Source organism: Chaetodon auriga, chromosome 4 (genome assembly GCF_051107435.1).
Source record: "Chaetodon auriga isolate fChaAug3 chromosome 4, fChaAug3.hap1, whole genome shotgun sequence".
Taxonomy (NCBI): domain Eukaryota; kingdom Metazoa; phylum Chordata; class Actinopteri; order Chaetodontiformes; family Chaetodontidae; genus Chaetodon; species Chaetodon auriga.
Genome location: NC_135077.1, coordinates 10,140,451 through 10,157,707, shown reverse-complemented (window position 1 = coordinate 10,157,707; position 17,257 = coordinate 10,140,451). Strand labels below are relative to the sequence as shown.

The following is a 17,257-nucleotide window of genomic DNA, read 5'->3' as shown; positions in this document are numbered from 1 at the left end:
ACTGTCATATTACTGTGCATGTTTGTACACACAGTTCTGCTCAGTTTAGAAACCCCCTGCCTGCAGAATTTTTAAGATGTCTATCATTCTGTCTTTGGTTATGACCATAAAGTTCAATTTTGGTCTCATCACTTCAGATTTTCTAGAAGTTTTGAGGCTTGTTTAGCAAGAGTTTTTTTTTTTTTTTTGGTAGTTGTTTTCTGGGAAGTTCACCATGCAGTTCATTGTTGCTCAAGCACCTCCTTATTGTGCATCTGGAAACAGATGAAAGTCACTTGTCCAAATTCTCAATGTAGTTTTATTTCATCAGGGACAAATTCAAACAATAGCATCACTTTGAATTTAATAGCAGGTTGGTTTTTTTTTTATTTATTTATTCTCAAGACTTCACAAAATGGGCTGTTGTCTTGCTCATTCACCTTGCAAACAGGAGAAGGATCACCATTTACAGGACACCGAGCAATAGACCTCAGTTCTTTCACCACTGCTCAGCAGCAGAGGTAAAACAGTGAGGAAGTGTCCACACCCATGAAAAGTGCAACTTCAAACAATAGACGACAAGTCAAACTGTCTGCTAAGGTGTACGACCTGCTGCTGTTCAGATATTTAATGAGTAGGCAAACCCACAACAGTAGTAAAAGTCCCCATTTTGGGGCTATAGGTATACAGTGTCCACAAACCCAACACATTGGTTTATATAGTATTGTTTATCATGATCTTACTGTCCATTTAAATGAACCAAATAAAAAAATGACACATTACAATAATAGCCTTGCCCTTCCCCCCTTGTCACCGTGGGTACAGACTCAGAGCAAGCTGTGTTATTGTAGTTTCTTCAAGCTTCGTCAGCCACAAGAGTGAATCAGTCTGTGAGCTGGAGTGGAGCCGCCAGCTTCAAGAGTTCACAGGTAATATGGATAAGTAAAGCAACTATTTGAGAGGTTTGTGAATATGTTAACGAGAAGATAATTCAAAGAGGTCGGACAGAGGAGTGTTCGATGCACTTTGTTTCACTGATAGAGAAGTAAAAGGAAGTCGATGCTCTAGTTTGTTGTACTGTGTTTGTGACTGTGTGTATCTGGCTGGCTGTGTGAGCTGTGTTGTGTGTGTTGTGTGTGTACGTGTGTGCTCAGGGTTGGCTCTGGATGTGTCTGCGCAGCTCCTGGGCCTTGTCCCTCAGGTCAGGTCTGCTGTCTGACTGCAGTGTTGACAGGGAGCGCTGCAGCTGCTCCCGGCTCTTCACTGACACACAGTCCCACTGTTCACTCTCTGTTAACGTCACACAGGCACAGGAATAGTTCAGGAGTGACACTTCAATCGTCTATGATACATTCATGTTCCCAGTCTGTGACCAGTGTGAAGCAGACAACAATCCTCCACGTCTCTTATGTCAGCTATGAACTAAAAAAACACGGGTAAGATCTCTTGTGCCACATTCCCACATTCATAGTTTAGCCTGTTAGCATGTTACCATTTGCTAATTAGCGCTACACACACAGTACAGCACAGGCTAATGGGAATGGTGGCTCCATAGGAAAGGACATTATAATTCACCCTGTGGGAAGCATGAATGTCTGGACCAGATTTCAAGCCAATCCAAAGAGTTGTTCAAATATTTCACAACAAAACAAGAAATGGGAACCTGACGGCTGCACTAGAGTTAGTCAGGGTATCACCACATTACCGTCATCACGATCAATTGTCTGAGAATCTTGATAGTCTGTGCAAAGTTTGATGGCAGTTCAAAGTGAACCCTGAAGGAGCACAATACACTTTAATGCAACAACTACAACAGCTAGAAGCACTCACCTCCAGTTCTCTTTACGATCAGGTCCACCACCGACAAGGCCTCTGTCCTCACAGAGGAGTAACTTCTGTTTTCTGGATGGAAAAACAACACAGATATGGTGATGCAACGCGGGCGCATTTGACGATGATTCAGAGTACATTGAAACTGCGAGGCTCTTACCTAAAGGGTAAGTGAGAGCAGCACAGGTCTCTGTGAGGATCTGCGACAATGTGTTGAAGTCTTCGCTGCCTTTCTCCAGCAGCAATAACCTGCAGAGAAAAACAGCCCGTGTGTTTAGTCAACAAATCGACGTGTATCACAAGCACACTTTGATTAGCTTGATAAATTCAGGGTTCAATATTAATTTCAGATGACAAGAAAATGAAGCTATTCTTTGTTGGGTCCTTACCCCTGGAAGTACGCCTTCATGGACTGTAGAACAGCAAGCTGGACTTTCCAGGTGCTTAGCTTGAGCTTCTCACACATCAGACTGCACACCTCCACCTGGAAACGAGCTACAGACAGACATAATGTTCAGCACATGACTGCACCAGGACCACATCTCAGCTTCCCAGCTGCCCAGCTGCCCTCTCACCTGACAGACAACATACTGTCTACAGTGACTCTACTGACTAACTTTTGCTGCAAAATGTTAATCAATGTCCAAGATTCACAATGTACAATGTGTCAAACAGGTGTACAGCTTGTGCACCTGTCCTATCCGAGCAGGGGTCCAGCGGTCTGTTCTGAGGACAGCTTACCCTGAGTCTGTGGGTTTCTGGGCCAAGCCTTTCCAAGAGTCTCAAAAGCACACAGGACAGCTTCTGTCTGCAGCTCTTTGGCCTTCACGTCTCTATCATCATCATCATCGTCGTCGTCATCCTCCTGTGACCTTGGTGATTTACCGCCGCTCTCTGGGCAGCTCTGTTGGGAATCAGGAAGTGAAAAGGTTTTTTTTTTTAAATCCAGGGATGTCTTCAAATATGATATCCTAATAACAAATGGAAAATATCCGCTGAACCTTTCTGATCAGAGGGAAAAGGATCTCAGCCACGTCACTGAAACGGTCCTCCTGGCTGCTGCGAAGCGCGTCTCCAGCACAGCGCAGAGCAGCCATTTTGTACACCAGACTCTCCTTGCGACATTCCTTCAACACGACCTCCAGCACCTCCGAGACGGTGGGCTGGCCCGCGCAAGGCTTCTGCAGCTCCGTGCTAACAGCCAGAGGCCAGACAAGACGAAACAGGCAAAAAAACCAGTACGTTTATCTTTGCACTTGAGTAAAACTGACTTTAATTGGAAAAAAAGTTTGAGGAGGAGCCTCACCTGCATTTAGAGACTACTGATCCAATGGCTTTCAACAGCTCCTCCTGAAGCAAACAGAAAAAGTAAGACATATAAACCCCAAACTTCTGTCTTATTGTTTCTCTGCTCCTGGATAATCCGTCGTTACCTTGCCAGCCCACGTGCGTCCAGACAGCCCCTGCATCAAAGCTGTTAGCACCATGCCAAGGTGCGGTGCTACCAGCGAGCCGGTCTGTTCCTTGGCAACGGTTGCCATGGCAGCTGCACCCTGAGCCTTCATCTTCCAGGACTGGGACTGCAGCGCTTTCTGCGTGATAGCGATCAGCTCTGTCATGTAGAGTCTGATTCCTCCAAAGCTTCCTGGAATCAAAGAGAAGTTTTGTCCTTCGTTACTTCTGAGCAACTTTCATTCTATAAAAACAAATTATTGATCAAGGTGTTGAATCAGCTGAATACTGTGCGAGTATTTCTCACCAGGAACGTTCTCCTGCCACACCTCTGCCCACAGCGTGGCGTCATGGCTCTCTCCTTTCTCCTCGTCGGGACCTGGCGCCTGATGCATGCCCAGGAAGGCCAGCGGCAGAGCCACTCCTGCGTGGCCCTTCAGGACATCAGGACTGTAGTGGCTGATGGCGTGCACAGTCAACGCACACGATGACTTATACACCGGCTCTGGGTTGAGGAAACACACGCATTTCAGAAGAGAAGAAGAGAATTTTGAATTTTTTCCCCTAAAAAAATTACAATTAACCAAGTATCAAAATAGCTGTCGATTAAACAAAGTGACTAATTGTTGCAGCTCTAGTTCAATGCACATGCAAAGTCACTACATTTTCTGCCATCTTACCTTCTTTCTCTAAGTACCAGCTGTTAAGCTTCAGTAGTAGTTTCTCTACACTGCTGTCTTTTGCTGTCTGTCGGGGAAAACAAGTAGAACAACCCATGCTTACTGAGTCACTGAGAACAGCATACGGTCTGATTAATGTGCTAAGACTGCTGAACAGATGTGGCGCTTACCCTGACTAGGTGTCCCAAAGCAAAGGCAAATTGCTTCTGTACTACGGTGCTTCTGTCATGGATGCCGTTCAGCAGGGCACTCATCAGTTTACCTGGAAACAGCAAAATTCGTCATCATTAGTTCACTTCCTTCAGACAGCGAACACATTACAGGAACTGATGAGCGTACTTTTGCTTTACCTGAGTATGGGGTGAGGTCCTGGGGGCACTGCACTGTGAGTGAAACAATGACACTAGCACAGCCACCCTACCCCGAGAAAAGAGACAAATATGAGTAGGCTTACAAGGCACACTATATCTTTACATACATAAGGGAAACAAGGGCTAACACACAAGAATCTGGTGGATTTAAGAGACATCATCAACCATTCACACCCAATCTAAGAATGAGTGACTACAGAAGTGTGTGTCTACCTTTGTGCCCAAGCCGACTCCGCTCTTGAGTAGCTCACAGAGCCTAGGAACCAGCTCTCCCAGCACAGAAACATCGAGGTGCTGCAGACACTGAGCACATGGACACACAAGATGGATGTTTACAAAAGAGATCTCATTGACCTTTGTCAGGTTTTGTCAAGGAGGAACATCACATTATTTCTTGTGAGAGACCCTGGGTCTAATACCCCATTTTTCTTACCATGTTAATGGTCTCCATCATTGGAGAGGACTTGGCAGCACTCAGCCTGGCAGAATCCATGGCACTCTGGAGAGACAGAAAGAACCCAACTCGTGACAATATGGAGTCAAACCTGTGAGAAAACTTACAGCCTGTCATTCCCAGACTTGGGTGAAGATGCAGCACATGGCTGAGGTTACCTTTTCCTGCTCTGTGGCTCTGAGACTGAGGTAGTTGAGAACCTGAGGCTCTAGGGTGCTGAGGGCCTCCAGCAGGGCCGGGATCAACCGGGAAGCATGAGGCTTTAGTCTGGCACCAGCTGTTTTACTAATCTTCACCAGGGTCTGGATACTAGCAGGGGATAAATAAAAAAGACTGTTTACGAGAGAACAAGGCAGAAATTGCTCTAGCACAAAATTACAACCTGGCCATGTGGTGACTAAGAGATGAAAGAAAACGGCATACTGAGGGCCATGTCTGCTTTAATTTTGCTGTGGTTGAACAAAAACCATTTTCTCTCTACCCCAACTATTAATGCTAAAACGTACAGCTCAAGTTGCCTCAGTACAAGCTCTTACCTGAGTGAGCGGACCTCAGACACGTTGCTAACGATGCCTTTTTCCAGCAGGGTCGGTAACATCACCGCCACAGTTCTCTGGGATGCAGAGCCTGTAGACTCGCACATTCGAGTGCACACCTGGAAAGAGAGAGAGACAAACATTTGGACGTGCACAGATACACACAAACAGATATAGTTGCAGGCCGACGCTGTGACAAACCTTACCTTACTGAGTGTCTTCAGTGTCAGGTCTGCAGCTTTCCTCACAGATTCCTGAAACGCAAAAGACTCACTGAAAAACCATGAAAGAAATTTAAACTGAATCCCTTCTTGTAATGTGTTTAGTTACTCTGCTGTATGCCATGTCTACTCTGCATGACATTCTATAGTGTTTTGCAATGTGTCAGAACCATTAACAAATGTATGTATTGCTCTTGGAGAATTAAAGTAACATTGTTTTTGATCATTTCCTGCTCACCTTGATGTCATCTAGGACTCTGAACAGCGTCTCCCAAATTTCTGCCAGGTGATCAATGAGGTCATCAGCTTGGCGGCCACGAATCAGGTCATTCAGGGCCAGGCAGCTGGAAGGAAAATCAGCTCATCAGAAACATTGTTCTTCCCTGACGTTTACAACGCAGCTCACTTTGCAATGAGTATCAACAGAGGAACTAACTAAGCTGCTAGAGTATCAGAATTACAATGATCCTAATTATAATCATAAATTAAACAAATTTCAATAATTACAATGGTTAAAGGTCAGGAGCATTACAGTGTTCCTTCAGCCTTTTATCAGGCTAAATAAGTAATAAGTAGAAAAGTACATAAAAATACCTTTACTTTTAGGAGCGAGATGTTTTGTGTGTGCTGTTATTGTACCTGGACTCGCGCACTCTCCAGGTGTTACTGGTCAAGTTGGAAATGACATCCTGCAGGATCTCCTTCAGATACTTATCCACCTGAAACACATCAGAACAAACATGCTCACATTGTGTCTACATCCATTTGTTTGTACATGCATGAGTATGCATTTTTTGTGCATGCACAAGATTCAACTCCTACCAGGGTCTTATCAGTGACCAAGGCATCCCAGATGCTGGTCATGGCCTGGCGAATGCTCAGGTTGGGGTCAAACTGGTAGCGGTACAGACGGGGCACAAGCTGGGGCAGGAAGGGAGCCAGCTGCTCCCCAGCCTTGGCTGCAATCATGTGGAAACCAAAAGCTGCTCCCTGAAAGGGGGAGGGGAAGGTCAGGTGGGAGGAAGGGTGAGACAAACCCATATCGTTAGAAAAAAGGGCTCGTGTGATGGACGGGAAAGAGCATTGAGAGTATGAGGCATGAGCAGGACACCTTGCGGGAGTTCCACATGGCATGATGATTGGCCAGGTTCATGAACTTGTAGACAAGATCTGGTTGGTTCAGGTCGCTGGCCAATGAGCACAGCTCCTTGTATGTGGTGAGGCCGTGACTGCGTGGAGACATTAATGCAAGAGGGAGAAGACAATCACTTTGTGCACGCAGAACGCATATAAATAGATATTTTTAGCATTTTCATTCTGTTTGGAGCAAAAAACGTAATTACGTATGACTCACCCATCAGGTGTTTTCCCCAAACCTTCTCCTTGGAACACCTCTGTATCTTCTGAAACGGCATGCTTCACTCTGTTGGAAAAGATAAAGAAGAATTTAACAAGATACAGACACAATGAAAACATGGTGACCTTATTTCTTCTATCTCCTGTGACTCTCTTCTTTCACTCTTTCCTTCTCAACTCAAACATCCACTCACCTTTTGCCAGTCATGAGAGTTTCAACCAGGGTGGACACCAGCTTCTGCTGGTCACCCTCTCCTCCCATCTCGTAGACAAGGCCCAGGCCTTTAGACGCCACATCCTGGCTCAACTCTAGAAGAAGAAAAAAAGTGGGATGGATGAATACTTGGGAAGCACAGAAAGCAAGAGGTGACGGCTGTTTGTTTTGTAATGGTGCACATCTGAAAAGCACTGGCTGGTGTAAGTAACTTCTTACCATCAGGGTCTGAGAGAACAGAGATGAACGCCACCTGAATCTCCTTCAAATGGGACTGTAGGAGTAAAGGAAAATTCTTTGCATTTCAAACAACAGTGACTTGACATATGTAGACAAAGAACAAAACATGCTACCTTCAAGTAGTAATGACTGAAAATGCATGAAGATGAGGTTGTATTTATTTGATGACGTCTAACATTTTCAAAAACTTATGCACCAAAAAACAAAAGAAAGTACCAATATTTATAATTATTACTTCTGTACTTCTTTACTCCCATATGAGAGTTCAGAGCTCCTCCTCTGAACGGTGACTCCTCTTTGCCTTTAGATTCAGAAGTATATTGTACAACACACCCACCGTGATTTCCTTGTGTTGGTTGAGCTTCTTGACCAGGGAAAGCAGCCATATGCAGGCTGCCTGTCGCACATGGGGGTTCTGGCTGGGTATATACTTGGACAGGATGGAGTTGAGCACCCAAGGAACCACATCATTGTTTTTCATATCTAACAGGGAAAGGAAGAGAGTGGAAATGTTGGTATGGAAGAAAAACAAAAAATATTTCCAGTTTTGTTTAGGAAGTATTAGAGCTTTGGATAAAAACTGAATATTATCATATTTGTGCATGTCCACACATGCAAACACTGTTTTAAGTATAATTCAACCACTACAACTGAAAATACGGACTGTGTGGGGCGCTGTACTGGTCCTCAGTGCAGGTCCATGGATCTCGGGCAGCTCCGGAGCTGGTGCCTACTGCAGCACTGGTTATAGCTTCTCCAACTGTGAACTGCAGCTCCACCTGCTTGGCCTTAAGAGAGAGAAAAAAAAAGAAAAACAAGGGGATCATGTCAATGAAGTGAGACCTCTTAGATAACCAAAAGACTATTTGTGTGTTGCTAAATCTTATGGTTGTTGTTATCATCTTTGTGAAACTCTGCATTTCCATTGTTAATACTACTGCCTGTCAGTATGTTTCATACCTCTACAGAGTCCATGAGACCCTGCAGCAGCCTCTTCTGGTGGGGGAAGTCTCCATCTCCAACAGGTAGGTAACCCAAGGTCTGGATTGACCGCTCCTTCATCTGGATCACATACATGGGCAGACAAAGAGATAAAAAAAAGATCATTACGACAACATGAGCCGCAAATCCTTTAGCTAATGATCTGATGTGTCATTAATACATGCAGTAGGAATGCAGCACAGTAACTAGCTGTCACTGTCAAAATTTCACAGCAACTAATTCCTTTTGGGGCCCCGGGTTACCTTTGTGCTCTCTTTGCCAGAGGGGATGCGAGCCAGCAGGTTTTCCACGGTTGACAGTTTGCTGAAGCCCTCCCCCTCTGCAGGGATCGGCAGGGTGCCGTTCCGCCCAATTTCTCCCAGAGCTGTACACGCTGCTACAACCAGCAGAGCACTGCTGCTGTCCAGGAAGGAACCTGGAAGGACACAGGGACAAGTGGATGAACACACTTTATTTTAATTTAGGATAGCAGAAAATGTTTAATAGCAAATAAAATGAACAATGTTTTGTTACCGGAAAGGAATATAGGCAATAGGAAGCCAATGATAAAGCCAAAACAAGTACATACCAATTGTCTTGGTGGCCATGGCAACAAGTTCATCATCTTCCTGAGAGGTGATGTTCATCGGCTGCCCCATGTCATGCGCAGAATCACTGTTGACGGCTTTCTTCCTGCTCATGTACCTCCCCACCATGTAGCCGAGAGCCAAGATGGCACCATGCTGGGTCTCAGGACTCTGTGGTTCAATGGAACAAATAAACAGCTCGAGGTAAAAATGCACACTTTTAAAATGTGAAAAAAACATATCGAGTGCTCCATAGAGAAAATAGTGCCATACGTGGTTGTCTTTGGTGATTTTGACCAGGTTGTGCACAGCCATCTGCAGCTCGTTGCCAGTCATGGTGGAAACCACCAGCGCATACAGCTGGGCTGCGAGCTCCCTCATGTCCTCCTTATTTGTGTTCATCAGACTCTGAAGAAGAGGAAAGCAGCTGTGAAACTGTGAATCAAGCTCATGGTTTAGCAATATCACTGGGCAGTTAAGTGATGAGAGAATTGTTTAATGGTGGTGTCGGCGCCATGAGGGGGCACCAGGGGGAATTCATTCATTCACTGTAGCCCCTCACTTTAATAAAACCATGTCAATGTTGTCTCCATTATCAGTGTAAGGCTAGGGATGACTGTGGAAAATGGAAATCCATTGAAAAGCTTTTAGAACACACAGAACACCATGAGATTATTTGGATATCCGTTAGGATTAGGGTTAGGGTGTCAATTTGCTGTGACCTCATTATGTGCTACCTCACGTGTGAGAGAGAGACCGTCAATATAATGACATCAGACTAAATTTGAATGCTCAAAAAAACAAATATCTATCAGTTATTAACAACATTTTAAAACAGTTTGAGAATATTTTACACTACAGCAGACAGCAAACTTGAACAACAACATACTCTATGTCAAAGCAACTCCACAGTCAACAACCAACGCATGAGACTCATCGGCAGCAGCAGCGAGCATACAGACAGAAGAGACAGACAGGTAGATAATGTCACCGTTAACAGAGACTCCAGCCTGCAGTGCAGTTCACACACTTCCCTGATGAACCACAGAACTGACATTCTGCCAGACATTTCAGTCAATGTAAAACATGAATGTCTTTGCATTAACACCCAAGTAATTTCTCCTTGTGTTTTTAGTCATTAGTTATTAGGAAAGGAAGAAGAAATGACTATTTTTGGTGAGCATACCACCAAATTATTTCACTTCAACTATGCATGACAACGTTGCCACTTGTCAGTAGTTTGGTGGCCCCCTTTGGACACCTGTTCTAGCACCAATGCCGATGCAGAGTTCCCTCTATCCCAAATTTAAATAAACACACAAATAAATGAAATACTCACTTTTATCCAGTCAATTTTATCTGCAAATCTGGGGGCCAGTTTCTCTGGGCAGACAGACACCACCTCCAGTAGACAGTACATAACTGGGATTCCTATTGAGAGATTAAAGATGAAGTGCAATAAATAACAGATGGAGTGTGTTTCCAACCATGACTGTCATGACAATTCTTTTGCTTTTTTACAAAACAGATAAAAATACACACAATATAACTAAATCTGTCACTTACAATAGGTTCAATAAACAATAAAACCAACACTCTTTATGTAACACTGCATTAAACTTTACTCATTCTGCCTCAGAGTGATTAATAAAAGCTATAAGTACTCCTTAAAAATTATTTCAAATGTTCTAAGAAGCCCATAGTAACAATGGAGACCTGATTTGATCCTGATGTATAACGGCCCTAAAGATAGAACAGGTTAACTTGTCTCACCCCCTACAGCAGACAGCAGCTGCTGCAGCAGATCCATGTAGACATAAACTGGATTTGTTTCAGAGCTCTTTGACACTGATGGCTGATGCTCGGAGGACAGCAGGGTGTGGACGTAGCGGCCGATGGCTGGTGCGTCATCCTGCATGTCAGCCAGGCGCGTGGACATGGGCGTGGCCCCGGCGCTGTAGGCTAAGCACATCCTCAGGTAGAGCACGATCTGGGAAAACAAAGACAAACAAGTGTCTGCAACAAAAAAACTAAACTCACTTCCTGAAAGACATAAATGAATTTGCAGACTCATCTCATGTCACAATTTGTGGCTGATCCCTAATTGATATGTACCTCCGCAAATGCAGATGGGTTGAAAGGAATAGTGGAGGTTCCAACAATGTACTTGGCTGGAGTCTTGATCCTCTGAGCTGCCTGATAATGATAAGACCAAAAAGATATGAGACTCATTATTCCTTTTAGGAAACAGCCATCTTGTAACCTGGGTGTATTGCCTCAGCGATGATAACAAATCTGCACAGAGCCTCACCTTCTCCTGGACATAGGCCACCATGTCAGGAAAGGAGGGCATTGGCTTTGGTCCCTCCTTCTCTGAGCTCTTGGTAGGAAAAGCTCTCAGCGCCCTCTGGGCCTCCCCAGAAACCTCCTCCCTCCTGAAACCCCAGGAAACCAGCTCATTTTAGCTTCCGTACCACTCAGGAAAGAAAACCATTAATACCCTTGTTCCAGTTTCATTGCGTATATGATATCAAAAGTGCAATCAATACTCATATAATGCTAATAGCATCTTCGTGTTGCTATGTATTGACCTATACACAGATGTTTTTTGTGTTTTGACACTTACGGGTCTCCAGCTGCCAGAAGCAGCAGGTATCTTGATGGCACGTGATCAGGAGCAAACACTGTGCTGGCAAACTTCATGGCCACCTGACGAACTTGCACCTCCGGCTGTCCACAAAAAGAAAAATCTGGAGTGCTCGATCTGTCTCACACCTAGCTCCTAAACTTGTCAACAGTAAGGTTTGTTTCTTTATAAAACAAATATCTATTTTGCCCACATACACTCACCTTTCCAATGTATGCAGCCACCAGGGCCTCCATCAGGTTCAGCAGTGCCCCCTGTAGGTTGGCATAAGCTCCAACCATCATAGACAAGGCTTCCTGGATGGCAAGACGCACATCGGGCTCCTCCTAAAGAAGATGACAAAGAATTTTGGAACTATCTGTATCTCCATATTGAACTGAATGTCTGATTTTTGATAGATCTGTCACCTACCTTGCACATGGACTCAAAAAACTGCTGTACGAGAGCAATGTCCTTTGTGAACAGCTGTGGCATGCGACTAGAGGAGAGGATATAAAGTAGATTTTTTTTGTATTCCTAAAACCACACACCAAGATGGAAATGTTGAAGGCAAAAAGACAAATATTTCATTATACCTTGACAGCTTTCCAACAGCAGAGTAGGCAACACACAGTAACTTTGGATCCTGCAAGCACAAAGGTTATTTAGTGTGTATAAATCAAATTAAAAACTGTCTGAAATTGCAGTTTAAAAAGTATGTTTCCATTTGTACTTTTACCTCCTTGTATTCATTGATGAGCTTGGTAAGGCCATTAAGCAGCATTAGTCCCAAAGGCTTATTAGTGTCAGGACATCTGAAAAACACAAACATCTCAAATGTTATTTTTCAAATGCAAAAAACCCACAGAAATGAAGCACTAGGCACTAGACAAAAGGGGAAAAAAGAGCGCTTTACTTACACCATGCAGATGTGATGGACAAACTGCAAGGTGAGAGACAGCAGTTTGTTGTTGGTGTTGGCTCCAAACAGACCATCATACACAACCTGTGGAGGAGAGGAGATCAATAATTATACCACACTGGAGCATTTCCTGAAAAGTAATTAAGCCTACCATCAGACTTCCTGTAACGTGTGTCATAATAAACAAATGTACCCATGAGCATGGACAAAGAGCCTACCTGGATATTAGCTGGAAAGCACTCAGCCGCGAGCCGTGACCGCAGAAGATGTGGCAGGATCTTCAGCTTGACTCTCGTGCTTACCGGCTCATGCTTAAGCTCTTGCTTCATGTTTCCTCCCTAGTGCACATGCAAAATTGTGTTACATGCTAACAGTTTTCTTTTTTTTTTTTTTTTTTGTTTTAAACAAATCACAGGTTAAGTTTGAAAGTATGACTTTACAAACCTTTGTTTTAAGAGGAACATCCCCCAGATACACCTTGTACATCTTGTTGATAATTAGAGGATTGTTCCAATCGATGATGCTGGAGGACAATAACACAAGGACATATTCAGGATTTCTTTCTGAGGGACCAGCCTGTGAATCTAACAGATTTTAGCAGCTGTACCTAATAATTTGGCGATTCATTGTGTGATTTACTGCATTAGAGGAAAGATGACTGAGTGGATGATTTGATCATCTGTAAAGCAGATGCTATGAGGCAGAGATGATTCACGCTCCTTCACCTACCTCTGTTTGCTCTTCAGCTCCAGATCAGCTGCAGTGGCCACACTGTGTCGTGTGTCGCTTGATGCCACCACCAGGTGCACCACTGTCTCCACCTCAGGGACTTGCTTTGCCTCAATGAATTTCACTATGCCCAGCTTACACTGTTGATACCACAAACACAACAAAGGAACCATTAGCTGATACTCAAGACAAACACGACACAAAGTGCATCATCTTCATATACACTCAAACCACTGTACAGCTTTTAAAACACAGGGTATCAGGCATAAACTTATAAATACATGAATAGCTACTGACTGACAGTCAACGCACAATTTCTGGATTGAGCTGAAAGTACACATAAACCTATATCGCAAAAACATAGCCACTGCTCATCCTCCAGCTTCAGGTGTTGTACCTGCTCTAGCTGCTCAGCGCTCCACTGGGCCTCTCCAATCACCCTCTTGGCAGCATAGACACTCATCCCTGGGGGTGGCTGGGGGAGACCCTGACCACCTGCAGTCACTGTCCCCTCCGCAGAACTTCCTTGGGAGGAAGAGGAAGCAGGGCGAGTTGGGGATTCATTCAGCACAAACCTAAAGGAGCCCAAGAGAGAACAAGTCAGCATTCTGGCTCAGATGCCTTTAAGCGAACAACTAATACACTTGTTTCACTGGAAGCCCTTAGTCATACCACATCCAAACCACACACAGCAGGAACCCACCCGTAAGGCATCAGTAAAACATCTAACATGAACTCCTGCAGCAGCTGCACTGTCTTCGGCCTCTCAGTCAGATTAAATGGAGAGGCATTCTTGGAGGTGTCTGCAGGATACTTCATATGGTAAAGAGTAGGGATCAGCAGGTGCATCAGGCTAAGAGAAGAGAGAGAGTAAAGTGAACTCACAGTCCAACAATGAATGGACAGAATGCCATATAAAAGAGGACTGACTGATGCAACATCTGAAAAACACACTTTGTTAAATCCAGCATTGTGATAACAGTAAAAATCGTTGTTCATCCGAAGGTGTGTGAGTGTATTTGTCCCATCACCTGTCCTGCTGTGGCTGTGGCTTGCCTTCCATGGCAGTGAGAAGGGTGGGAGCCAGCTCACACTGTTTCCCCACTTCCAGACGTGGGTAGCCCATTTTGATGTAGATGATTGTAAAATTCTGCAAAATACATACATCAAATTATCTGCACTTTTGCCTCAAGCTGCAGACCACTACTTAAACAAAAAGAAAATCAAGATTCAGATTACTGTTGCTGCACTGGCATACAACGCACATCAGTGCCAAATATACACAACATATTTATTATAGGAGATTGAAACATAAGGTTTTAAGGCACACACACAGACAAGTAGATGAGTTATTAGGTACTGTAGCTTATTAACAGGAATTTTACTTAGGTAAATACTATTTTCAGTACCCTCTCAATAAGGATTGCATGCACCGCACAAATTTTTTAATTTCTCCTCAATTGTATTATCAATAAATTAAACGTCTGACTTCATAATATCAACATGGTAAAATTTGACTCTTACTGTAACAAAGGATGCAGCTGCAGGGTCTTGGTACTGCACCAGCAATGTTTCCACTGGCAGCTGAATCTTAGGCCTGCTTTTTATCCTCTTGTTCAGGTGGACCAACAACTCCATCACCTGGCAGAGGAAGCGCAGAAAGTCATTTGGTGTTTGCTCATATGAACCAAAGACATGAATCAATATTCACTGACAGAAGAGGAACAATACAAGGTCCTAACAAGCATGTTTGCATCAGGAGGAAGTGAGTCTGTATCTATACAGTGTAAGTTTTATGGGCTTGGCTAAGGTTTTGGTAAAAAGGAGCTGATATTTGGGGAGGAGGTTAATTTATTCACATTTTTATGACATGTAGCTACAGAGCACAGACTCAAGAGTCAACGTAATATCTTCAGGCACAGAGACAGGCAACACCCTTCTTACTTTCTTGCGCACACCCTCCTGAACGCTGGACAGTTTGAGGAGCACAGGGGGTAGGAACTTGGAGATGATGTCCTGAAGCTGCTCATCTGTTTCTGCATGGCCCAGGCGAAGGAACACACGCTCCAGTTGATCTGTCAAAAAAAAAAAAAAAAAAAAAAACACATTCAACACCTTACTCAGCTCCTACAACCCATTATCTGGGTGGTATTTGTCATACCCGAAGAATAAACAGTAAAAATGGGATCTGTTTAAAACAATACATCTGCTATAATTGATTAGGCAACACCTTTCCATTCAATTATGAAAGAGCAATCCGTTGGTTGTATGCAATCTCTTGCAAAGGCAGCCTGTACGACCTTCAGCTTCATACCGAGGGGAGAAAATACACAAATCATGAAGTAAAAGCAGACAGCCACTCATGCATGTTGCTCCAGTTTCACTAATAAGCTCGTCCTGTCAGCTGCTGTGTTGGTGCAACCATCACCCAGCCCTGCCTTCTTTCTCTCGGCATGGCTCACCAGCCAGCTAGCTACGTGTAACAACTGACAGACTATCAACGCATTTCAGCATTTCTATGCCATACCATTGGCTTTTCACAACCAGTGACACCATGTGCAATCAACTCCGAATCCCTTGAATACCCACGTAGGCAATTTATACCTTAAAAGTTTCATTAATGAGAATATATTAATAGCCTGCGTGATACTTTCATTTTGACCATGACTGGGCAAACGGCCTCCTGACGTTAGCATTCTAGCTAGCACCATAGCTGAGTAGCTAGCTATCGTTCCTGCCCCAGTTTTTTTGAACAGAAATAAGCTTTATCGTTACTTTAAAAAACACCCTAATCGTGAGAATTAAGCAGGCCGGTTGTTTTGCGTGTTTGCCAGCCACGAATACGACATTTAGAGGTAGTAATCACAGATAACGCAGAGAGAAACTTACTGAGTTCATCCTGGGCAGCCATGTTTGCAGAGAGTCATTAGCGACCCTCCCAGTTCACCGAGTGTCACTGCACTCATCAGTGCCACTCCTCAGCAGCTGCTTCATGACACACACACACACACACACACACACACACACACCAGTGCGAGCAACCATAAATCACTGTTTTATATTGTATATATAAATATCACGGGACTTTGTGCGCATGACATTGCTAATTCATAGTAATTCTACTTGCTTAAAGGTATGAATATGACTGTAATACATGTTTATGGGCAACTACAACAACACATCATGCTAGTTTATGTCATACCATTTTTATGATGCTGCTGTATTCTTGTATGTTATGTCTAGTACATATTATATACTTGCATATGAATAATATTGATATTTACTTATACTGCTCACACACATATGTTTGTGCTTGATTGTATTCATGCATACAAACTAATCTCTATACAGTTTAAGCATATCCTCAGTATGTGTTCACAGTTTGTGATTATACTGCTTCCCCTGAATATGGGCATCAAACATAACATACTAACATAAATCACAATAATGCAAATTGTGCAGCACCATACTAAGTGTTCATGATATTGCATTTACAACACAGCCTGGGATTTTAATGAGCTTTAAGTAAGTTGTATCATGACTTTATTTATTGTTAGTAAATCATGTATTAAGCTTTATTCTTTGGTTACAAGCCACTGATAAGAACAACACTCCTCCTCCAGCCCAACACTTCCTTATACAGGTTATTATGTTTGTAATCAAGTGTAGCACATAATACAGTTCATGATGGCTGAATTCAGTTTAGCTGCTTCAGTTTCAGTGTCTCTGGTAGTATTTGTGCTGACTCACTGACACACTGTCAGCCCTGACTGAGACACTTAAAGTCAGTGTGGTCTTTGTGATTAACTAACTATGCTATAAGAAGGCAAAGTAAATGCCATGCTGAAGAGGGATATACTTACAAAGTTATGAATAACTTTAGTTACAACTTGTAAAATGTACCTTTAACAAGTGGTACTATAGTACCATAATTAGTTAATTATCTAATAATACCTTTTGTCAGTAATTTGTGAATATTCGTAGTGCTGTAATAACAACTCCAAAAAGTAGTTTCAAGAGTCAAGTTTAAGTTTGACATTTCAACTGTAAAAAACGCATCAAAGTTTTCAGTATAGGAC

At 43.4% G+C, this 17,257-nt stretch overlaps 1 protein-coding gene across 1 annotated transcript; it reads right to left on the bottom strand.

Annotated features, from left to right (window-relative positions):
- Positions 1-273: 273 nt before the first annotated feature.
- ecpas (Ecm29 proteasome adaptor and scaffold) lies at positions 274-16,125 on the bottom strand. The gene is made up of 49 exons (XM_076728599.1): positions 16,068-16,125; positions 15,123-15,253; positions 14,703-14,819; positions 14,210-14,328; positions 13,882-14,031; positions 13,576-13,753; positions 13,179-13,318; positions 12,894-12,972; positions 12,668-12,787; positions 12,448-12,533; positions 12,267-12,342; positions 12,124-12,173; positions 11,960-12,026; positions 11,752-11,874; positions 11,528-11,631; positions 11,213-11,336; positions 11,017-11,097; positions 10,675-10,891; positions 10,241-10,332; positions 9,175-9,309; positions 8,904-9,072; positions 8,578-8,750; positions 8,294-8,395; positions 7,998-8,121; positions 7,671-7,816; positions 7,313-7,367; positions 7,074-7,188; positions 6,878-6,946; positions 6,635-6,752; positions 6,346-6,513; positions 6,163-6,242; positions 5,762-5,867; positions 5,509-5,556; positions 5,303-5,421; positions 4,925-5,075; positions 4,746-4,811; positions 4,526-4,615; positions 4,292-4,358; positions 4,112-4,203; positions 3,942-4,008; positions 3,569-3,766; positions 3,243-3,454; positions 3,116-3,159; positions 2,811-3,003; positions 2,551-2,713; positions 2,199-2,304; positions 1,970-2,058; positions 1,810-1,881; positions 274-1,269 (listed from the first exon to the last, which is right to left on the bottom strand). Exons 1-49 carry the CDS (start codon positions 16,087-16,089, stop codon positions 1,130-1,132), a joined length of 5,553 nt encoding a protein of 1,850 aa, XP_076584714.1. The 5' UTR covers positions 16,090-16,125; the 3' UTR covers positions 274-1,129.
- Between the last annotated feature and the right edge of the window lie 1,132 nt (positions 16,126-17,257).

Bases quoted from the DNA above. Each gene is read 5' to 3' on its own strand.
- ecpas (XM_076728599.1), bottom strand. From the start codon at position 16,089: ATGGCTGCCCAGGATGAACTCA. The intron at 5,557-5,761 runs GTGAGCAGGAAA...TTTGCGTTTCAG, and splicing joins GAGTCCTAGATGACATCAAG to GAATCTGTGAGGAAAGCTGC. The intron at 1,270-1,809 runs GTGAGTGCTTCT...TGACGTTAACAG, and splicing joins GATCGTAAAGAGAACTGGAG to AGAGTGAACAGTGGGACTGT.